General features: G+C 50.8%; 8 protein-coding genes across 8 annotated transcripts; 3 read left to right on the top strand and 5 right to left on the bottom strand.

Moving 5' to 3' along the window:
* Positions 1–489: 489 nt before the first annotated feature.
* On the bottom strand, positions 490–780 carry N7481_011608 (uncharacterized protein; the record flags this gene model as incomplete). Its single annotated transcript, XM_057270827.1, has 1 exon — positions 490–780. One exon carries the CDS (start codon positions 778–780, stop codon positions 490–492), a length of 291 nt encoding a protein of 96 aa, XP_057118001.1.
* A 1,347-nt stretch (positions 781–2,127) lies between these two features.
* Positions 2,128–3,726, bottom strand: fhdA (putative transcription factor Tos4; the record flags this gene model as incomplete). Its single annotated transcript, XM_057270826.1, has 2 exons — positions 2,128–2,154; positions 2,221–3,726. 2 exons carry the CDS (start codon positions 3,724–3,726, stop codon positions 2,128–2,130), a joined length of 1,533 nt encoding a protein of 510 aa, XP_057118000.1.
* A 2,673-nt stretch (positions 3,727–6,399) lies between these two features.
* Positions 6,400–7,790, bottom strand: sun1 (SUN family protein UTH1; the record flags this gene model as incomplete). Its single annotated transcript, XM_057270825.1, has 2 exons — positions 6,400–6,447; positions 6,504–7,790. 2 exons carry the CDS (start codon positions 7,788–7,790, stop codon positions 6,400–6,402), a joined length of 1,335 nt encoding a protein of 444 aa, XP_057117999.1.
* A 265-nt stretch (positions 7,791–8,055) lies between these two features.
* N7481_011605 (uncharacterized protein) lies at positions 8,056–8,571 on the bottom strand (the record flags this gene model as incomplete). The annotated part of the gene is made up of 2 exons (XM_057270824.1): positions 8,056–8,161; positions 8,495–8,571. 2 exons carry the CDS (start codon positions 8,569–8,571, stop codon positions 8,056–8,058), a joined length of 183 nt encoding a protein of 60 aa, XP_057117998.1.
* Positions 8,572–11,891: 3,320 nt separating this feature from the next.
* N7481_011604 (uncharacterized protein) lies at positions 11,892–13,145 on the top strand (the record flags this gene model as incomplete). Its single annotated transcript, XM_057270823.1, has 1 exon — positions 11,892–13,145. The coding sequence occupies one exon, from the start codon at positions 11,892–11,894 to the stop codon at positions 13,143–13,145; it is 1,254 nt and encodes a 417-aa protein (XP_057117997.1).
* A 610-nt stretch (positions 13,146–13,755) lies between these two features.
* On the top strand, positions 13,756–14,966 carry N7481_011603 (electron transfer flavoprotein subunit alpha/FixB family protein; the record flags this gene model as incomplete). Its single annotated transcript, XM_057270822.1, has 3 exons — positions 13,756–14,061; positions 14,148–14,316; positions 14,389–14,966. 3 exons carry the CDS (start codon positions 13,756–13,758, stop codon positions 14,964–14,966), a joined length of 1,053 nt encoding a protein of 350 aa, XP_057117996.1.
* Positions 14,967–15,777: 811 nt separating this feature from the next.
* Positions 15,778–19,086, top strand: N7481_011602 (putative sister chromatid cohesion factor (Chl12); the record flags this gene model as incomplete). The annotated part of the gene is made up of 3 exons (XM_057270821.1): positions 15,778–16,030; positions 16,098–18,621; positions 18,684–19,086. 3 exons carry the CDS (start codon positions 15,778–15,780, stop codon positions 19,084–19,086), a joined length of 3,180 nt encoding a protein of 1,059 aa, XP_057117995.1.
* Positions 19,087–19,657: 571 nt separating this feature from the next.
* On the bottom strand, positions 19,658–19,897 carry N7481_011601 (uncharacterized protein; the record flags this gene model as incomplete). The annotated part of the gene is made up of 1 exon (XM_057270820.1): positions 19,658–19,897. The coding sequence occupies one exon, from the start codon at positions 19,895–19,897 to the stop codon at positions 19,658–19,660; it is 240 nt and encodes a 79-aa protein (XP_057117994.1).
* Between the last annotated feature and the right edge of the window lie 1,640 nt (positions 19,898–21,537).

Raw genomic sequence — 21,537 nt, 5'->3', positions numbered from 1 at the left:
GTTCTGGAAGCGGGATCGGAATCGGATTGAGCGGCGGGCTGGTCCTAAGGCGGTGCGGAGGTCGGAGTGCGGGACACTTCTGGGTTTACCCTTATTACTCTTATTACTCTTATACTTGCCATGGTTGCACACTCTACACTCTACATTTGGCACATGGGATTTACTATCGAACAATCCAGGGCTTCCCATCCCAGAGTCCTAGCTCCCACACACAATCTTGCCTTTTGAAGAACCCCACTACATCATCCTCAAAGCGGTCGGGCCACCCTAAGAACCTTGCGCAAGGCCATTCACTATACTCTGTACAGTGAATTTTAATTAGTTTGGAGGCCACTCTATTTTCAAGGGAGAGGCTCTTGGTATCGTCAAAGAAACAAGTTCCCATTGGATTCAAAGTCTCATTATACATGATCAGGTTCAGAATCATCAAACTTATCGCTCAACACTTTTAGGTAGCAGATACCACCATCATCACTTCAACTCCCACATTCAGTTCTCCGTAAACCCTCTCTCCCGACTCCCCTCAACATTCAAAAGTCGCTCCTGCAATTGATGCTTGCGATCCTGGGTACTCCAACTCTGTCGACGGTCGAATCGGGGCTGCCAGGTTGGTTCGGCTTCAGCCTCAGCCTCAGCCTCAGCAGTGACTCTGTCATTTCTTTCTCGAAGGGAATGGTCGGGCGTTGACTCATGGGCTTGGCTGGGGGTGGGGTTGGTTTCTGCGACTATGTGGTCGCGAGACCGGTCTGGAAGTGAACCTTGGTGGCTAGTGGATTGCATGATAATGGCTTGCGGATGTCTTGGTGGGATATTTTTTATAGTGGAGTGGATTGCGGTGTTGGGTAGGATACGGTCTGCTTGAAACTTGAATAAGGTTGGTATTTGGTATTCTAGATCAGGGCACTGATTACCAGTAGGAATTTTGTGTGCTAGGTAGGTGTAGAAATAATCGTATTATCATGAGGGTAGGTCGGGGGCGAGGTTCTAGATTATAGGTCGTGTAGGTGCGGGGATGAGTGGCGACAGCGATGACGATACCCCGGCGAAGCTGGACAGATACCCAGTCTTGTCTGTCAGGGATTCTCGTGGGACTTTGATGGTATGACGTGAAGTCTAAACCGATCGAGTCTGTCACTGTGATGATTCTCTACTTACTACTTACTACTGTACCTGGTACTTGTGTACATGATTCTTGGTTGCGGTCTACGAGGGCATCAAACCTGGGGCCTGATGTGCACATACCATCGAGTCATATCCTAGTACGAAGGTCGAATGTACCAACTTGAAATCAACTCGATACTGCGCAACGTCACAAGGCAGCGTTGCACCAAGCAAAGCGGACTATTTACTCTACTATTTACTCTAAAATAACATCGAAGGACATGGAAGGAACTAACGCTTTTAAAATTCGACGAGCTAACGTACAAGTCATGACGGCATCCAACCCTCGAAGGACTCTTCGAGTCAGCCGAGAATGAAAGGAGAATGAAATGGGAAAGGGGGAAAATGAGGCAAGTGAAAGCAGAAAGGAACTAAGGTACATAAGCACGATTTATAATAAGATGAGCCGGGGTCGCAGGTGTCAGAAATACAAGCACAAGAGTACCCAGAGCTCATGGGATCAGACATCATCTCAGCGGGTGACAGGTCTATGACTTTAAGACCCAGGTTACGAACTTTGCGAAGGAACCGAAGACAAGAAACAGGAAAGAGGAACGGAAGGAAATCGACCGTGAAAAGCGTCATGCATGAGAACGCAGACAATCGCGAGAGACAGCCAACATGGAACAGATACACACTGGCTTTGACGCTGCACACACGCACACGCACGCACACACACACACATCATACACCTCCATGAGAATCATGAAGAGCAACCAAAAAGTCGACAGGAAGCAGTATTTGTGATTGGAGGGAAAGAATGATGAAAACAAACCCAAGCATCAACAGGAACAAAAAAAAAAAAAAAAGTCGAAGATAAAACAGATTAAAATCAGGGTATGCCTCACGCCACGCTATGCAATTCACCTCTTTGGATCGGGGGTGATCAATAACACTGCAGATATGTACTAAAAGGCCAATCTAACCAGAAAGGCAGTGGAAGATAGATGGATTCCAACTATCCCTTTATTTCGGCTTGCGCCAGAAATATTGCTATGAAAACGTTAGCTGGGCTGCCTCAGTTTGACAAGATGTTGGGATATGAGGATTTCGACAAACCTTGTGCTGCTTGCGACAGTTACGCAGGCCGGGCTTGCCCATCTTATGCGCCTCCAGGCGCGTGGGATCATGGTCAAAGTCCGGCACATAATAGTACTCCGCTTCGAGGGGTTTGCCAGCGGCGTCCTTGCCCTGGCGAGATACCTGTCCAATTATATCGGTGTTTTCCAAGATAGAGCGAATCTCGAGTCTTGAAGGGCCAGTAGGTGCTCCAACAGACTTTCGAATATCGGGAGGGAAGTTGTTCAGGATTGTGGAGAAAGGTGTGGAGGCTAGACGAGAGAAGGCGAGCTGGTTGGCAGCGTGGTTTCGGATTCTAGTGATGCTCTCCTCATCCATTGAGGGTTTGACGTATTCGTCGGACTTGTCACGCTTGTGATAGTGGAAAGGCTGATTGGGGGACAGGGCTGGCTGGAGAGGTTGGGCCGGCAGCAAGCTGCTTGGGGAGCGGGCCGACCGAATGGGCGAATCGCCGGCATGGAAAGAGGCCATGCGTGGCAGGAGGTTCTCGCCAAAAGGCCCGAACGAGTGGATTATAGGGTCATTCTCCTCATCGTTCTCCCCTTCAGAATCCTCCTCATGTCGGCCAAGGTCGCTACCCTGGAACCTTTGCAGGAGTACACTGGCACGACGAGCACTGGGGGAAGTGATACCAGCAACGGTATTGTGACGCTTCAAGGGGGATCCTTGATCTTCGTATACAACAACGGGGGCTCTGGTACGCGAGGGAGAGAATAGCGGCGAGGACGGCGGGATAGTCCGTTGCACGGCAGGAGACGGAGACACAGGCGAAGCCAAACGCTGGTTCTCAGGGAAAGGGCTATCTTGCAGAGCACGAAGAGGTCTCCTTTGGGTTGGGGTTGCTTCGTCACAGGTCTGTTCAGAGTCGGTGGATGGGCAGTCCTTCCGATCATGCTCATTATCATTCCGAGGCCATTGCACCAACACGCGAGACTCATGAACATCAATCATGATATCAGCATCCTTTATATCCGAGGTAAATGTTTTCCCTTTAGCCAAATCATATTTCTTTCCCTGGCAATGGATCTTAATCCCGTTCCATCCCATGCACATAATCTCCACTCTATCCCGGTCGAAGGGATTCGGTGCCGGTTTGTAAGTAGCCTTCACATGAACACGAGAAATCATGCGGCTGTTGGCTAACTGATGTTGGCACGAAGCACTTGATCGACCCATCAGGAGCGGTTCACCATTATCCGGCAGCATCAGTTCCGGCACAGTCGACAAGGGAGCTCGTTCGGAGGCGGCTGAAAAGATACGACGGGCAGTTTGACGAGCGGCAGGAGGCGAGGAGGACATGATATGGGTCGATGATGTTGGGACGGGAGTAGGATACATCGAAACGGCGGGTTCGCGTGCAACACGCTTCTGGGGGCGAGGCAGAGAGGGGGATGAGGTCAAGGGCTCGAAGGCCGGCAGCAAAGACGCAGGACGTTTTGTGCCAGCAATAGGAGCCAGGCTGCTCCTACTAGGTGAAGACTCCATCCTGAGTGGAATAGGATAAACCTAGAACCCTGGTGTTAATCCCACACGAGCTCCTTTTTTGGACGAGAGGCGAGTCGAGCTCCAGACTCGCGTCACCGCGTAAATATTGGAGACAGAGAGAAGGGAGAGTAAATAATAGGGAAAGAGACAAGTCGACGAGGATTCAGGCCAGCACTAAGACCAAAGGGACCTCAAAAAAAGAGGGGTGGGGGAAGGGTTTGGAGGTCAGGAAGGGAGGGAAGAGAAAAAGGTGTGGTGGGAATGAGCGGAGCGTCTCGTTCTAGCGGAAATGCACGCTTACAGCCCGACGCGTTCGATAGGCGCCGGCGAGGGTTCACGGGCTCCACTGCTCTTAGGATACATCTGTACTTCAATTGATTAATATCCACGGGGAATCAACTCTGAAAAAAGTAGTTGTAGTAGGAAGTTGTATTAAATAACTAAAGATAATATCTATCCTACAATTTTCTCCCTTCCTATGCCTGTCTTGCAGCTTGATAGCAAGACATGTAGAAAGGCGCGACCGCGTCTGAACTCACGTGACATGATACAGTAGTGGAGCTGGGCACGCGAGTGAAGTATGGAGCAACCAGTGAGTGACCAGTAACTATCTCTAGTGTGGTATGGTATGCAGAGGTGACAGCCTGCGGTATGTTTCAGTCGTCCTGGCATCGGGCGATCTCGAAATGAAGAGTATTCTGCTGGCACATTTTGTTGCAAAATGCGCTGTGACAAGTGAATACTCATCGCTCCCCAAGAGTTACTAGTGTATGTACAGACCTTTGGGGCCAAAGCCGAGGTACGTCTACAAATACTGGATGGCAAAGGAATTGAATAAATTAAGCAGAGCATTCATGTATATTCTATTGATGAACATTCTGCCGTTATTCCCAACCTCAGAATAAAGCAATTGTCTCCTAGCATAGTGGATATTGACGTGAACTGACGCGCTAGCAAATTTTACTCCGCGGGGGCCCAGAAGGCGCGTGGTTTTGCCTTACCTTACGCCACGTCAATTGCCAACTCAAGAATTGAGTTAGTATATTGCAATAATTAGGAATCGGTACATACTATATACTCATTTGAAATAATTAATGAAGAATTACTCACTGATCACTACTAGAAAAAATCAAATGGTGGTTCAACTTATACCACATCCACCCGATCGGAGCACAAACTTTCGATTTCAAGACACACCGTAAGAACACACCGTAAGAACCGTCAAGATACAAAGCAACATAGCGGGGCAGGAAAAGAAAAAACCACTACCAACCCCTCTCGGTGAAGGCCTTCGGGCTAAATGTGCATACACAGACTCGCTTAAGCCAGATTAAAAACCACTTACCGCAAAGTGAAGGTGCGCGCGTGCTGTAGCTTGTACATAGCTATCCAATGTACGGAGTACACACGTACATACTTCCCAGTCATGACAGCTTCTCCCCTAGCATCTACATCACAGGGCCAAGCCAAGAATACTGGGCGAATAAATTTTTTGGAGAAAAAAAAAGGTAAATGAGGTCTCCAGGGCTACGAGCGACAAGCGACGAAATGATAAGCAGAAAATGCAAGACGCTACACTTGCCGCGGGAACTATCGGAATGTAGGGACACTTCCAGTTGAAATGGTCAAGCTTCCATTTTTCATCCAGCAAGATTCAATAGCAAGTTCGTTACACAGAGTACATCTGGGCGCAGGTGTAGAATGGAGCTTGAAGCTTGACCTCGCCTCAGTGTAAATGTTACGCGGCATATAGGCAACAAGTTACCTGAAGCAAGGGCCGACCAGTTATCGAAGTACGGAGTGGAATCGGCCCATGAGGCAATGGACCTCAATCTGAGCGTGGCCCGTCAGATCGATGGGTCACATTCTTGATCTGGGGAACCTGGCCAGGGTTACTCAGGAGATCGTCGATCCTTACCATTTAGCGTATCTTGTAATGCAGACTTCCCTGGTAAAAGTCAGTGCAATCCATGGAGATTGCAGATGATCTGGGGCTCGAGTCAAAATGCTGGCAAATGCTGGCAAGGGATGGAGTGTCTGGTCTAGAATATTGGCGATCAGTCAGGTTGGTCCTTTTGCATTCAAGAAAAGGGTAAAAGGTGTCAAAACTGTCTATGGAGTCATGAATCATGGATCAATGATAAACAAAACACAAACATGAGGTGGCTAGCAGGATAAGGAAATGCCACGGTTAGCTCGCCGCTGCCTCAATTGATGCCATGTCGGTGAATAGCTATCAATCTCCGGTTCACAATTGATCGCGAACGAAACCAAGTAGACAGACATGCAGAGAGTGAAGACCCCCAAAAAAAGGGAGAGTGAAGACAAAAGGATTATCTGATCAAAAGATTGCACTTGAAATAAAGTCTAATCAGATAGAAAGAACCCACGAGGGTGATTTATTTCACCCTGCAGGGTATTAGGATAGAAGAGAAAAAAAATAACAAAGATTGGATTTCCCCCCCAAAAACGACCCCTCATAAAACAAGATAAAATTTAAGATACACAGAAGTGAGAAACCGTGATATGGACAGAAACACAAACAAGTGCGAGGCAAGAGTGACCTCTCGGCGCGCGACGAGTCTGGGGGTAAAGTGCGAAAAGAAGAGCTCATTCAAGGCCATTGGCCTGTGTTTTCTCGGGGAGGAGGCCCAGTTGTTATTGACGACCAATTTAAACAGATGAGAAGACGAACTTGGCGTTGCCGGAGGTGGAGGCGGCCTGCGATGGAATGTTAGAAATACTCTCATGATAAAGTGGTCTTCTCCGAAACTTACAGTGCAACCGTTGCTGCCATCAGTGATCTTGACACCGTCCTTGTAGAAGTTGCCCTTGCCGTCGTAGGAGCACTTGATGGAGACGTCACCGGTGAGGGTAATCGCGAAGTCGAGATCGGCATCGGTGGTGGGCTCGTTCTTGAACATGGACAACCAGGTAGAACCGGCGGAGTAACCGACACCCAGGTTCATGGGGGCCCAGTTACCGATGGGAGAAGAGCCATCACCCCACTGGCAACCCTTCTCGGGGGAGACACCGGCGTTGTTGACGTAGTACTGGGCGGAGGTGCTCTTGCCCTCCCACTTAAAGTAGGTAGCACCGTTAGGGCAGGTCAGGGGCTGAGTCTCACCGTGACCAAGACCCAGAGGGATGGTCTCAGACTCAGTGCCGGGGTAATCGGTACGGCAGACAGCGACCTGCTGGCCGACGTTGTTCTCAACCTCGACGCCGCCAGTGCCCTCGATACAGAGAGTGGAGTGGGCAGAGTTGGTACGGAAGAGCTTGCCACCCTTGCACTGGAGACCACCAACGGACTGGCCAGTGGAGCCCTGGGTAGAGGGCCAGTGTGCCTTCTGGTAACCGGGAGGGCAGGCATAAGAGCACATGGCACCTTCAGTGCAGGACTCACCACTGACAGCGGTAACAATGTCGCTGATCACCTCATCGAGGAGAGTGACGTACTGGATGCCAGAGAAACCACCGAGGCCAAGGTAGTCCAGAGCGACGGCACCGTACTCAGAGGGGAAGGTGCCACAGTCCACCTCGCCATCGGGGAACTCGGCGGTCAGGCCCTTGGCGGAAGAGCTGGAGCTGGAGCTGGAGCTGGAGCTGGAGCTAGCGCTGCTGGTGGAAACAACGCTGGAGGTCGAGGAGCTGGAGGTGGTGGTGGGCTCAGCGGTGGAAGTGGGAGAAGGGCTGTTGGGGGTGATGGCAGCGGAGGTCTCGAGAAGCTCCTGGGCAGCAATAGTGGGGGTCTGGGTCGGGGTGCTGGTGCTCGACGGGGTAGGAGTAGCGGTGCTGGTCGGGCAAGCGTTGGCGACGGCATCACCGTACCACTCGAGGCTGTCGTCAGCCAGACCAGCGCAGGCCTCCTTGTTGCTGATCTCGTCGGTTTTACCAGTCTTCTCGAGGACAACGAAGTCGTAGACGGTGGGGCCGGCAACAACAGCGGTGTCGGTCTCGGTCTCAACAGCGCGCTTGTGGAAGTGGGCGTGGCCGTGGCCGTGGGCGGCCACCAGGGAGCCCGCCGTGGCCAGAGTCACGGCAACGGAGTTGGAAAACTTCATTTTGAATTGCGAGGAGTTTCAAGTTGCTAATCTATGGGTAGTCAATTAGGTCAGCCATCGCATTCATCTCCATGTTTAGTTGATCTCTCAATAGATGTTGTGCCCCTCTGGGGCGGCCCCCTAAATGCCCAGGTGCCAGAGCCGCGCTAGATGATGAGCGAGATGATCCTTTGGATCTATAGCAACACAGTGCGGTTTGCGATGCGAAATGGATGCGACATGATAGATTTCCTGGTCTTCTCTGCGCATTTCTCGCATCCATCGATCATGGGTGGAGTGGAGGTCTAGCGCACACCATCTCCTCCGGGGTAAGGGGATCAAATTGGGCATCACATACATCAACGGCAAACCAGTCGCGCGATTTCGTAAGGCTGTACACGGAAAGTGAGAAATCGAGATTGAAAGAGAGCGTTGGGTTTTCCGATAAAAGAGTGTGATGAGAGACGAATCTCTCTAGGTCGGATAGGAAAACTCGGAGTGAATGGAAGGGAGAGAGAGAAGGAGAGAGTGTGAATCTCCAGGGGGGGCGAGGGGATTGAGTCTTCAGTGTATGGGAATACGGAGTATGGTAACCCGTCCATACAATTTGGTGTCTGTGCCTGGCTGCCCCACTACTGTTGTGGGCAAAAAAAGGGGTGGCCGGCATACAGAATTGTCTCACAATACTGATACGTACATACATACACAAGTACATACACACTTACAGGGAGACACTGCCTGGTGGATCCTGCGCATCCCTAGTCAAAAGGCCTCGACTGCTCTTGTCGCCTTGGCAGTCCATCTCCCGCCTTTTCTTTCTCTCTTTACATGCCCACCTTCTCCGTGGGGCGCAGTCGATGATTTTTCTTCTTTTTCTTCGTAGACAACGGTTGTTTACGGTTCGTGCTTAAGGGGAAATGACCATGTGCCAGGGGTCAACCAATCAGGGAGTGAGCCAGTACTGGGCTCGGCCGGGGACCATCCAGGCACACCAATCATCGTTGGGCGCCTCTGCCGAAATGCCTTGCGTATCCATGGGTACGGTATCATTCGGTTCGCCCGTTTAGCTATTCTTATTATGCTTTATGTCCGACCTACAGAGTCAGATTGCTATTATGGTTCATTGCTTGCCACCACACTTTACCAAACTCTGTCGAGGAGACTCTCCTATTCCGTACGAGTACTCGTACTCTGTATGTACACTACTAATCCCTACTCTTGGCTGATGTGCCAAGCCTGTGGGTGTTTTCTCCCTTTAGCCTCCGCAAGGTTAATTTCTACTCTCGTGCTGATCACCACGCCAGGGGCCGTCTCTCCCCCTGGCAGGTCTCTCCCGACCTAGTCTTGGTCCTGGTCCTGGCCTTGGACCTGCGCCCGCGCCTGTGAGCAGCAGGGGCGTCAGCGAGGGACAATCGTGGCCCTCCGCCATACGAGTGCTACGGTCCTCAACTTACCCCTATCCCCTTCGTATTCACCCTCTTGTCGCCCAATTTTCAGCCAAACACTCTTTGTTCCGCAAATTGCCCTGTCCCTAGTCCAGGAAGGGGCTTCGCAATTCAACCCTCGTGGTCCACTAGGGTGACGACGTCCACCGACAGTTTAATTAACGTCGGTGCGTTTCTCCAGACCCCCGGACCAATCAATAGCCCCCAGCTGGAGCGCATCTCAACCTTTGTAAATTCGGGTCCCCTCCCAACTATTGAAAGAGGCGGGAATTAACAGTATCTGCCGGTAGAGAGGGCCTTCCAAATGGCGATAAGCGTCTAGCTTGTCGATCCGCTGCAATCTTATTCACCCATCGTCCGCGTCATGGCTCGCCCATCTCATTACGACTAGCCATGTATCCTCCTGTAATGAATTAGCCGTCACCATCTTACTGTACGGATACGGAGTACTCCGTAGTATGGAATCCCCATTTGAATCTCCCCCAGCGTATGGGAGATGAGGGGAATACCAGGGTATATGTACTCATGTGCTATCCTCCGAACTTATTCGGGCATCCTGATGGCGGACTTCGTATGCTGTGCATCGTACATGTCTTACCCTCCCCTGTGAATGTGGAATAGTACTCGGCAAATCCCCCGTCCTCGCTCTGCGATCCAATTTTTGATCCAAACACCGGTAGTCCGTCGGTTCCGACTGGACTGCAACAATATGGGTGCCTGCCACATGCAAACAAACCTCGCGCCAATCCCCTACTACCAAGTTCCCATCCTTCAAAGGCCTTCGTGAGAACTGCTCCGTAGCCTCAATCTATTCCGTGGATCCCAAGCACAGCAATATCCAACCACGCAGAATATACAGATCACCCCCTGCTCCGCTGTTCGACTCCTATTCCCATACCTTCCCCCGAGGAAACCCCCTCGAGCTCCTATCCGAGGCGACGTGGGACCACCACAATTGCGTGGCGCTCTCTCTTAGCCAAAATTAATTAACGATTCCCATCTAGGTGGAGCCCCTTAGTAGCAAAGCATGTACATAGCCCTGCGGGATACAACTCGATTGAAAAATGGGCCGCCGTTCATACCTCTACGAGTAGGGAGTACATACGCCTGACCCAGTCCAGTCCGTTGCAACCAGCCCACACCCGATCCCGAGAAACACGAGACCCATAGGATGGGATCCCCTCCCAGATACTAATCAATAGCTAGTTAGTAGTGGGACGGCCGGTACACATACTCTATACTTTGTACTCCGTACTCCGTCCACAGTTCTACAAACACCGTTCTGTACATGTACATAGAGTGTTTGTACTTAGCTGTGTACGGCTGTACGGGGTACGCGTTGCCGGATCACGATAGTTACTACATCATGCACAGTATGTGCGGAGTACTGAGGCAGCCCCTATTCCCCAAGTACATACGTACCTACACCGTACATATAACCCGTCTCGTCTTCCTCCCGCGTCCGCCGCGCCTTACGTTGATCGGATCCTGTAAAGTAAACAAAGCCAGTCCTCCATGACCTATCCGTCCAAATCTCGCGGTCGGCATTTGTCAAAAATAAACAAAAAAAATCCCGGCATCGCCACCGCTAATGTCGGGAGCATTGGCCAGGTTGTGGCGTGTATGTGTGTACTGTAGTTAGTACTCCGTGCTCCGTAGTCATCGCGGAGAATCTGGGTAACTCGGACCTGGGGTCCCTATTATTAGAAACTGCCTATGCCCACCATGTGGCTTGCTTGCTTGCGGCCAAGAGGCGTTCTGCTAGGCACGACCACATATTGCTTCTTCAGGGTCTGAGACATTCTCAAACAGTAGACCCAAGCTTAAGCCCGTGTTGGTCTTTCAAACTTGATCTTGAATGTCTGGAAGGTTCAGCTGAGATTGTCTTCAATGGAGAGTGGGTGGGCGGTGGGGCGCCTCGGGGTGATTGTAGTCTAGCAAATAGAATTGAATTAGATAGCTTTCCATGACGGTTTATGAAAGGTGACCACTACTAAATACTAGTAGTACCTTTTACCTAGGTATTGTAGGGTCTAGTTCCAACCTTAGAAGGACATAAACATTGTTCTAGGATGATTTCAAGTTCGCCCGAATTCAAGTTCATTTAAATTCTGAATAGCTTTGGTTTCGTAGTGGTACTACCTAACGGTTGTGGACCACTGTTCAATATATATCCCCACAGATGACCTCCGAGTCGGGAGAAACAGATTTTGGCCCCAAAAAATTTCCAGTCAACCATAATGACTTTAAATAATATGATAAAATAGGTCTAGAAGAACCGACCATACTAGTACTGGGGCCATTTCAATAGCCTAAGATCCCATATTGATGTTTATAGTCGCATCGATTGACGGCATGGTTTGAACTTCATCTCTACCATCGCCTGGGTTGCCGTCATGGGTCGATGAAATACCGCCCACAGAGATTCCGGGCCAAATACCTTGAAGTGACCAAAAAATCACAAATTTCAAAGATACCTAGGTAATTCAGGCCTGCAGCATGTTGTTGTTCTTCACTTTAATACAGACCGCCCGATTGAGGGTCGATCGATGCCTCAGGCCAGAACGGGTCCATGCCAAGCCCGGTGAAAATGTCACCGCCTTCCGAGGAATTTTTTTTTTGGATCTTGGATCTCGATATCGGCGCAAAAAAACCATTGAGTCTACATATCGTCAAAATGGTGTCCTCTACTACGCTCACCTCAAAGGTGACATCGGGATCGCCCTATCAACTCGATACCCCCCCAGGTTCGTCACAGATGACCCCCCAATACCAATGCGTAACCGCTAATTTCTCCCAGGTTGTCAAAGCTTCCTCCGCGTTGCTGCGACACATCAAGTCCAGCCAAGAAGAGAAGGAGAAGTCCGCTACCAAGAAGACGCTGATTGGCGACAATGATTCCGACGATGACGAGAGCACTCCCCTGACCAACGAGGCCGTCTGGCTCATCCTCACCACCAAGAAGCACGTCGTGGACAAGAACCGCCTGAAGCCCGGAAAGATCAGCGTCCCTCACTCCCTGAACTCCTCGCCCTCGTTGAGCGTCTGTGTTATCACCGCCGACCCCCAGCGCAGCGTCAAGGACATCATTGCCGACTCTGCTTTCCCGGCCGAGCTCAGCTCCCGCATCGAAAAGGTCATTGGCTTCTCCAAGCTCAAGGCCCGCTACCAGAGTTTCGAGAGCCGTCGCCAATTGCTCTCCGAGCACGACGTTTTCCTGGCCGATGACCGGATCATCACCCGCCTGGTGACTACCCTCGGAAAGATCTTCTACAAGTCCAGCAAGCGCCCCATCCCCATCCGCATCGCCAAGATCGAGAAGGAGGATGGCAAGCGCATCAAGAAGGACCCTAAGCAGAAGAAACCCGCCAAGGAAGACAGAGTCGCCGCCTTCGCTTCCCCTCTCATCGTCGCCAAGGAGATCGAGCGTACCCTTCAATCTACCCCCGTCCACCTTGCCCCCGCTACTACCGTTGCCGTGCGCGTCGGCTCGTCCAAGTTCACCGCCGACCAACTGTCCGAGAACATCGCCGCCGTCGTCAATGGAATGACCGAGAAATTCGTCGCCAAGGGCTGGAGGAACATCAAGGCTCTTCACGTCAAGGGTGCCAACACCACCGCTTTGCCCATCTGGCTGGCCAATGAGCTCTGGGTGGAGGACGCCGATGTCGTCGAGCCCGAGCACCTTGCCATCGAGGAGTCCACCAAGGCCAGCAAGAAGCGCAAGTCTACTGGCGAGGAAAAGCAGGTCGAGGACAAGAAGTCCAAGAAGTCTAAGCCCGCCGAGGACGATGACGAGGAGGAGGCTGCGTCCGTTGCGGCGCGGAAGGAGAAGCTCGCCAAGCTCAAGGCCCAGGCTCTTGAGGATGGTGAGACTGTGAAGGTTCAAGCCCCGGCTGCGGGCAAGAAGAAGAGAAAGTCTACTTCATGATGGGATACAAATTTGCCTAGTTAATGTTTCTGCATGTAAAGGTAGTTTTATTCGGCGTACAAAATATCACCTGTGTCTTTTTTGTCTGCATTGTGTTTGTCTCGAGTTCGATCTAACGCTTGAATGGCTTTTTACATCTCCACTGGCATGGAATTAGACCGTAGGATACTAGTATAGTAACCATAAACCAACATAGCGGCAGCTCCTGAGTTTTGAATATTGTATAGTTTGCTCTATTTTCGACTGTTTCCCATTTGTCACGACCTGTTCATGAAACTGATGAATCTTTCTGACCATGGCGTTGAATTTGAGAATTGAACCGAACTTAATTTGATAAATGAGTGTCGTGACCGTATGTCGAGGTTCTAAGGAGGCGGCATGGCAGGAAGAAAGGCTATTATCAGCATTGTCATACCCTAGGCTCGGCGGTGGTCAGGCTATATGATGCCTGCATTAGCCGAGTCCGACCTCGGGCGGGCAGGTCTTGGCGTCCCGACGATAACCACATCCTCACCTCACATCACCGCGGATCGCCGAGATTCTACCTCGACCTTTCTGGCACCTTGGGAGCACCACGACAACCCTCTCGTCCTCACACAACGCCGTCGCTATGATTCCGATTGCTCGCCACTCTGCTCTGCGGGCTGCCCGCTCGCAGCTTAACCCAACCCGAGCTCTGCGCCAGCCCGCTTCCTCGGCGCTCGCCCGCCTGCTCTCGACCCTCGCCGTCCTCGAACAGCGCGAGGGCAAGCTGCAGAACTCGTCCCTCTCCGCAATTGCCGCCGCACAGAAGCTTGGAGGCCCTGTCACAGCTTTCCTTGCCGGTAGCGGTGTCAAGGGAACTTCTGCCGCCGAAGCCGCAAAGATCCAAGGCCTTGACAAGGTTGTCGCTGTGGAGAGCGATGCCTACGAGAAGGTATGCATATATATACACAGCTTGTCATTTCTGGAATTACGTCTTGGGAGCGGAAGCTGATCACTATAATTTCTTTTTCATGACAGGGTCTTCCCGAGAACTACGCCCCTCTTCTCGTCGAGAACATCAAGAAGGGCGAATACACTCACATCGTCGCCGGCCACTCTGCCTTCGGCAAGAGTCTTCTTCCCCGAGTCGCCGCCCTCCTGGACGTCCAGCAAATCTCCGACATCACCGCCATTGAAAGCGAGGACAGTACGTTGATCAAATCGAACAGACCACAAATTTGACATGTGAAAGTCAACCCGCTAACCCACACAACCACAGCCTTCGTCCGCCCCATCTACGCCGGTAACGCCATCCTCACCGTCCAATCAACCGACAACATCAAAGTGATCACCGTACGAGGCACCGCCTTCCAGGGCGTCGAGACAGAAGGTGGATCCGCCGAGGTTGTGGACGGCGTTGACTCGAGCGCCGCCGCCCAGACCGAATGGGTGTCCGAGGAACTGGCCAAGTCCGAGCGTCCCGATCTGGCCACCGCTTCGCGCGTCGTCTCCGGTGGCCGTGGTCTGAAGTCGAAGGAGGAATTCGACCGTATCATGCTCCCGCTCGCTGACTCGCTTGGTGCCGCTATCGGTGCTTCCCGTGCCGCGGTCGACAGTGGCTTCGCCGATAACAGTCTGCAGGTTGGTCAGACTGGTAAGAATGTCGCTCCTCAGCTTTACCTGTGCGCTGGTATCTCCGGTGCTATTCAGCACTTGGCTGGTATGAAGGATAGCAAGGTTATTGCTGCTATTAACAAGGATCCCGAGGCTCCTATTTTCCAGATTGCTGATGTTGGTCTGGTGGGTGATCTGTTTGAGAAGGTTCCTGAGCTTACGGAGAAGCTGAAGAGCGCTTAGATATCTACGGATATCTTGTGCTGATCTGTTGATTTCCCAATTTTTTGTTCCTGGCGTGACCTTGTTGAGGGTCGTTTGTTTCCGTACAGAATACCATACCACTGATTAGAGGACTAAAGTTGAGAGGCTTAGTCACTTCGCAATAAATATTCAAGAATACTTATTTCCTTTCTAGATGTGGTCATTTGCAGGATGATTAGTGGCTATGACGGGGATATCATCTCGATTCTATGCATATGAGTCAAGTATTTCAAATTGCAGACTAGGTCCGTCTGGGAAGTACATTGTCATGAAACAAAAGAAGTCAGAAAAGAATTTATTCATACCTTTGCAATAATGCCTGAGGCGATGTCGAGTTTAAGCTAACCACTGCATTCGAATCATGAAGGAACAGGATAGGTTGCTCGAAAAGCGTATCTCTTGATGGATCTCACAACGAAAAATGTGTCCCACCACCTCTTTTTCAAGTGTAGCGCTTTTGGAGGACCGGACTCTTGTCCTGGTTCCAACGTGGTTGATGAGCCCTGGTAGAGTGCGTGTGAGCCATTCAGGATCATCGCACGGATTGAAACCAGGGACGATCCAATCCGACAAAATCTGAACCATCTCATAGTCATTTCTCTCGATCGCACGACGAAAAGCAAGGCAGCTATCTTGGAAACGGTCGGCACCTCGATTCATACGAGTAGTATGGACATCCAATTGGGTGGGTCTTGCCGGTTTGTGCCTGTTTATCTCAATCGGGACTAGCGTGACACGCGCGCCGCGAGACGCGCGAAACTGCGGAGAGAAACGATTGACGGTGACTTTCATGGAAAATGACAACGACAATGAGAGACGCTTGATGATTCCTTCTTCGCCAATTCTCTCTTCCTTCGATCCTGCTTGTCATCTCAACTCCGAAGATTTACCAATAACAGCCAATCCGCCCTCCGAATCCTTCTCCGACGACCTTGAAGCAATCCACCTTGCGCGCGCAGATCTAACCCGCAACAAAGTTGTGATCCAACACCGAGCGTGGAATTTGTCCGATGTATTTCGCAGTGACGACGATTTAAGACTTGGTTAGATCCCTTGAAAAGAAAGAAGACTCTAGTTTTGAGTGACTGGCGCTGACAGGGTAATATACAGATACTACTCCGACAAAGCCCTCCCTCCGCACCCCGCGAGGTCCTCCACGCACGCCGACCAGGAATTCGGCACTATTTACATCCTCACCTCCTATATTCAAAATGCCATTCATTTCGCCACTCGGGACCTCCGTCCGTGAGAATGCGGCGGGTGATTCTCAGAAGCGAAAGGCAGGCGAAGTGGACGAGAGCCCACAAGCCGAACCCAAGCGACAGAAGTTTGTGGGAGGATTCGTCGATGATGACGAAGATGAAGAAGATGACGATCTTGCTGCTCTCAGGGACGAGCAGCTAAAGACGCAATTCGACTTGCCAGAGAACCCCGAACTAGGTCTACCCGGAATATTAGATCAACCACATCAACTATCGTCCCTATCTCAAACGAATGACACCACGTCCAAAGCCCCTCAACCTCAACCTCAGTCTCAGATTCAACCCCAGATGACCATTCGACCCGCCCCTGCACCCCCAGTGAGATTCCAGATTAAGACTTGCTCAGGCAAGATGCACCATGTTTCCTCGAAGAAGGCCTCTACTCCTCTTTCCTATGAGCGCATGATTGCTGGCCGATCTGAGACGGAAGCAGGACGAGCAACGAAGAGCTACTATGGAATTGAAATACACAAACTGCTGGACGATGCTGCGAAGGAGGCCAAAGCGAAAGCTTCCAAGCCAGCATCCGCGCCCCCGGTACAACCCTCTATAGAAAAGCACGAGGGCGATGCGAAGCAAAAGAAGTATGATTCCATGATGTGGACAGAGAAGTACCGTGCTAGAAAGTTCACCGATCTTATTGGAGACGAGCGCACACACCGAGCTGTCCTCCGCTGGCTAAAGGGATGGGAGCCGATTGTCTTTCCAGGCCTATCGAAGTCTCGTCCAAAGAAAGGCCAAGAGGAAGATGAAGAGCGCATTCATCGAAAAGTACTTTTGTTAAGTGGTCCACCTGGTCTTGGAAAGACGACCTTGGCCCATGTCTGTGCCAAACAGGCGGGCTACGAGGTGCTGGAGATCAATGCCAGTGACGAACGCAGTAGGGATGTGGTTAAGGGCCGCATTCGCGATGCGTTGGCCACGGAGAACGTGAAGGGCGCAAATGTGGAAGTTGGCGAGAATAAGGTCCGTCGGGCTGCGAGGCCTGTCTGTGTCGTTGTCGATGAAGTCGACGGCGTTGTTGGCGGAGCCGGAAGTGGCGGCGAGGGTGGTTTCATGAAAGCCCTAATCGACCTCGTCATGCTTGACCAGCGGAATTCAAATAAGACTGAAGAAAACAGAGGCAAGAAGCGCAAGGGTGATAACTTCCGCTTCCTTCGGCCCTTGATCTTAGTCTGCAATGATCTTTACCACCCCAGTCTCCGTCCTTTGCGAGCGTCATCTATCGCGGAGATGATTCATGTTCGACAGGCTCCATTGGATAATGTCGTTCAACGAGTGAAAAGTATTTTCACCCGCGAAGGAATCCCCTGTGATGGCGATGGAGCCCGACGACTTTGCGAAGCAGCCTGGGGATTAGCGAGTCGAAGAAAGCGCGGTGACAAAAATACCGGATCTGCCGAGGGTGATATCCGCAGCGTGCTGGTAGCCGCAGAATGGGTTGCCCACAAGTTACGGAATGAGCGCCCAACAGCGTTGCGACTAACCCGAAATTGGCTAGAACAACGAGTTCTCAGTGCGTCGACAGAGGGTGGTTCATTCTTCAAAGAAATGAGCCGTGGAGGTGTCCGCGAGATTGTCAACCGCGTCTTCACTGAAGGTGCAGGCTTTACGGATACCCCCATGGGACTGACCTTCCAAGATAAGTACGACGGACCGAACACACGGGTTCCTGTTGGTGTAGCCGATCTACGCAAGAGACACGCCATCAACCGCCTGCGAGAGATGGTGGACTCTAGCGGCGACCATGACCGATGTGTTAACGACTGTTTTGCCGCATATCCCATCCAACAGTACCAGGACGACACCTTTCTTTCCAAGCCCAGTGCTGCTTATGAATGGCTCCACTTCCACGACACAATCTCTTCGAAGGTTCATTCGCAGCAAGAATGGGAATTGGGCCCGTACCTGAGCCAGTCTGTATTGGCTTTCCACCATCTCTTCGCCTCTGCTGGGGGCAAGACCGAGGCCACCGAAAAAGATGAAGACGATGAGGATGCCGAGGAAGAACACCCTTTTTCCGGCCCCCGAGCCGATTTCGCCGCCTTCGAAGCAATGAAAGCAAACCGCGCAATCTTGAACGGCTTCCACACTTCATTCTCAGCACCCATAACCCGCATTTTCCGATCCTCTGAATCTGTCATCACCGACCTAGTCCCACACCTAGTCCGCATGCTCTCGCCAGACGTGAAACCAGTCATCGTCCGAACAGGCGGCGACAACAAAAGCACAGCCAGCGTCCGCAAGGAGTCCGAACGCACTCTCGTTCAATCCGCCGCACGCGTCATGGCGGGTATGGGCGTGACATTTGAGAAAGTACGAGTTGAGCAAGAAGGTGGCGGTTATGGTGGATGGGCCTACAGAATGGAACCGTAAGAACCCTTCTATCCACGGGGAAAAAAATCCAATCAGCAAACTAACAAAACTTATACAGACCAATCGACTCGCTTGTCTCATTCTCGAAAATGCCCAGCGCAGCTTCCGGAGGTAACGCACCCGTTCGATACGCCGTCCGCCAGGTCCTGGACCAAGAATATCGCAAGGAGACAATGCGGAAGCAATCCGAACATTCTGTCAGTGGTAAATACGCACTTGGCAAAACCCCTCAACCAGGCGAAGCCGCCAAAAAGTCTATTAAAGAGGGTCTTGTTAAGCGGGACTTCTTTGGCCGGGTTCTTGAGACGCCCAGTCCCAGCGGCAAAGACGAGGAGTCTGGAGGGGATCTGTCGGATGATACGTCGAAAGCTGGGAGGAAGGTTTGGGTTACGTATCACGAAGGATTCTCGAATGCGGTTCGGAAGCCTATCTCGATGAGTGAGTTGATGGCTGGACTGTGAGATGTGTGAGTATCATGGGGCATTCATTCTGGCGTTTTTGTTTCTTGCCCGGACAATTGGGGGTTTATTTGTTGTGGTATACCATTTATTAGTTTTCCAGTGGGCAGTTCTTGTATCTATTTGCAGAAATATTCAGATAATCGCATTTCAAGATGACTCTAAGGGCATTAAGAAGAAGAGGAAGGAGATAATGTAGCGAATATTATGTATTGCCTAAAAACAAAATTGAAAAAAAGATAGAGTGACCAAACAATCTAGATTAAAACCACAGATAAAGCGTAAACGAAGCAACAATTCTATATAAAAGTCCACAACCAAACAAGTATGTCGCGCAAAATTCTTCACGGAGTATTATTCATGTTCATAATCATCATGACGCAGTTCAAATCAAGCAAGCAGACAAATGAGAAAGTGTCGAAAGGAAGACGAGGCGAGTTGAAATCGAAGTCAATAAAGACGAAGGATGCGAGGTATTGTTCAAGCAGTCGGAGTCGGGGGTATTGTATTCGTGAAGGGTCAAGTCAAAACAAGGTTTGACTTGGCAAAGAGCAAGTACAGAGTATGACAGAGACTAGCGCATGGAGAAGTAGCTAGCGATGGCTTCATTGTGCATGGCCTGTTTGGCTTGGTATGACCCCTTGGTGGACTGCGGTTCAGCCTTGGAGAAGGAGAAGAACTTCTTCTTTTGCTTGGGGGAGTCGGCGCCCTTGAGCGTTGTTGCGGTGGAGACGGTGGAATGTGTGGATGCGGTATCGCTCAGGTTCTGGGAGCCCTGGGAGCTTTTTGAGCCGGAGGAGACGAAGCTGGTCATCTTGGTAGAGGTGATGATGATGGTAATGGTGAGAGGGAGGATTGTTGGGTTGAAGGAGGTCGAGAAAGTAGAGTAGAGTTTGAGTCTGGTATAGATATGCTGATATCAAGCTGGAATGGAGTATGGATCAACCAAGAATGAGGTTGTTTGTTTAGAAGACTGATTTGATTCTGGATTGGATCTTTTTGGATGGGTGGTTCTACGGTCTTTATAGCAGAGACACACATAATATTTCCTATAAGATCTACTACTCCGTCATGTACTCCGAAAAAAAAAAAATAGATGTCAGAGATCCACACAGACCCACCTAGGCGACTGACTCTCACCATGTGGAAGAAACCCAAAGCACTCGAGACGTCAGAGGTAGGTGGAGCGGACTAAGCGTCGGAGTAGATGGTCGGACTTATGGATTGTGGATCCAATGGCATCGCTTGTACATACGAGCCAAGGGCGCGGTTCTAGATATGCCAAGGATATCTGATAAATCAAGCTGCTGACAATTAAATGTCTTTGTGAAGGTCTTAGCATAGACTGTTCTGGCGAATTCTTGTAGGTAAATCCATAGATCAATGACTACCGAAACTGAAAGGGTGAACTGCGATGTCGCGGGCTCCCAATCCGGATAGCCCCCACTTTTCTTGGCTATGATATTCTTCGACATGACTCTCACTGAGCCTTGGAAGGGCAGTGCCCAAGGGAAAAATAATATGATTGGACAGAAAGAGGCCGAAGAGCCTATATTCTATTGGGGCATGGAGTACTCCGTATTTAGTCCATACATCGAGCTGTCCTGCTGCTCCTTCGACCGGCTTATTTTTGCGATTTGGCGGGCCTGGACTGTCGGGCACTCAATACGGGCTTCCTAATAAGCGAAAGGGCGTGGCCGATCGACCGTGAGCTTGCGTGGCGCACCTATGCCTGAGTCAGGCAGCAGGAAGTCTAGATAGTAGCTATGGCTTTCTTTGGATCTGCTGCCTTGCCGTTGAAGTCTAATTTGAGGAAAGGGTGGTCCAGCCGGCATGGATTTGAACTCCGAAGGATGGGAATGACCTCAAGATACTCCGTACGGAGTACAAAATCTGGCCCTGAAGATCCGACCCGGGTGGCTCCACTTTCAAGTCGGTGCTTGCGACGGAGCACGGGCACGGAATAGAATACTTTTTTAGATCTATTCGGTTTTACACTAGCTGATTCCTAAGGTTAGCTATTTAGCCGCGAGACCTAGTCATGAGGTATACCTCCGTACTATCTACTTGCTATGACGTTTGGAGATTGTTCATTCGTATTCGTCGGGGTGCTTTACGAGGTGGCTTGGATGAGTCAAAAGCGCGGGGTTGCGGAGAACCGTGGTTTATGAGCCAGCTTAAGGGCGGGCTCAGATGATTTGCTTTGAAATCTAGATGCTTCATGTATCAGAATTGCATAGGCTATGTTTGTTGTATTTGTTCTCTTTGTGCTATATTCATTTCAGTGGCGTGATAGGGCTGGCAGGGCTTAGTCCGACATCTAGTCCGACGTTCAATTTTTACTCCGACACCTAGTCCGAGGCTTGCTAGATCGCCCTGTGGGACCGTTTAGTTGGTGTAACTTGATTGAGGCGACGAAAATTCGAATTGGAGCTGTCGGTCTAATGGTTCTGG

The sequence above is a fragment of the Penicillium waksmanii genome (assembly GCF_028829765.1).
Source record: "Penicillium waksmanii strain IBT 27052 chromosome Unknown utg000009l:1.0-4314994.0:1.0-4318279.0, whole genome shotgun sequence".
In the NCBI taxonomy this organism is placed as follows: domain Eukaryota; kingdom Fungi; phylum Ascomycota; class Eurotiomycetes; order Eurotiales; family Aspergillaceae; genus Penicillium; species Penicillium waksmanii.
Note: the sequence above shows the minus strand (reverse complement) of the source record. Positions and strands in the feature narration are given on the sequence as shown.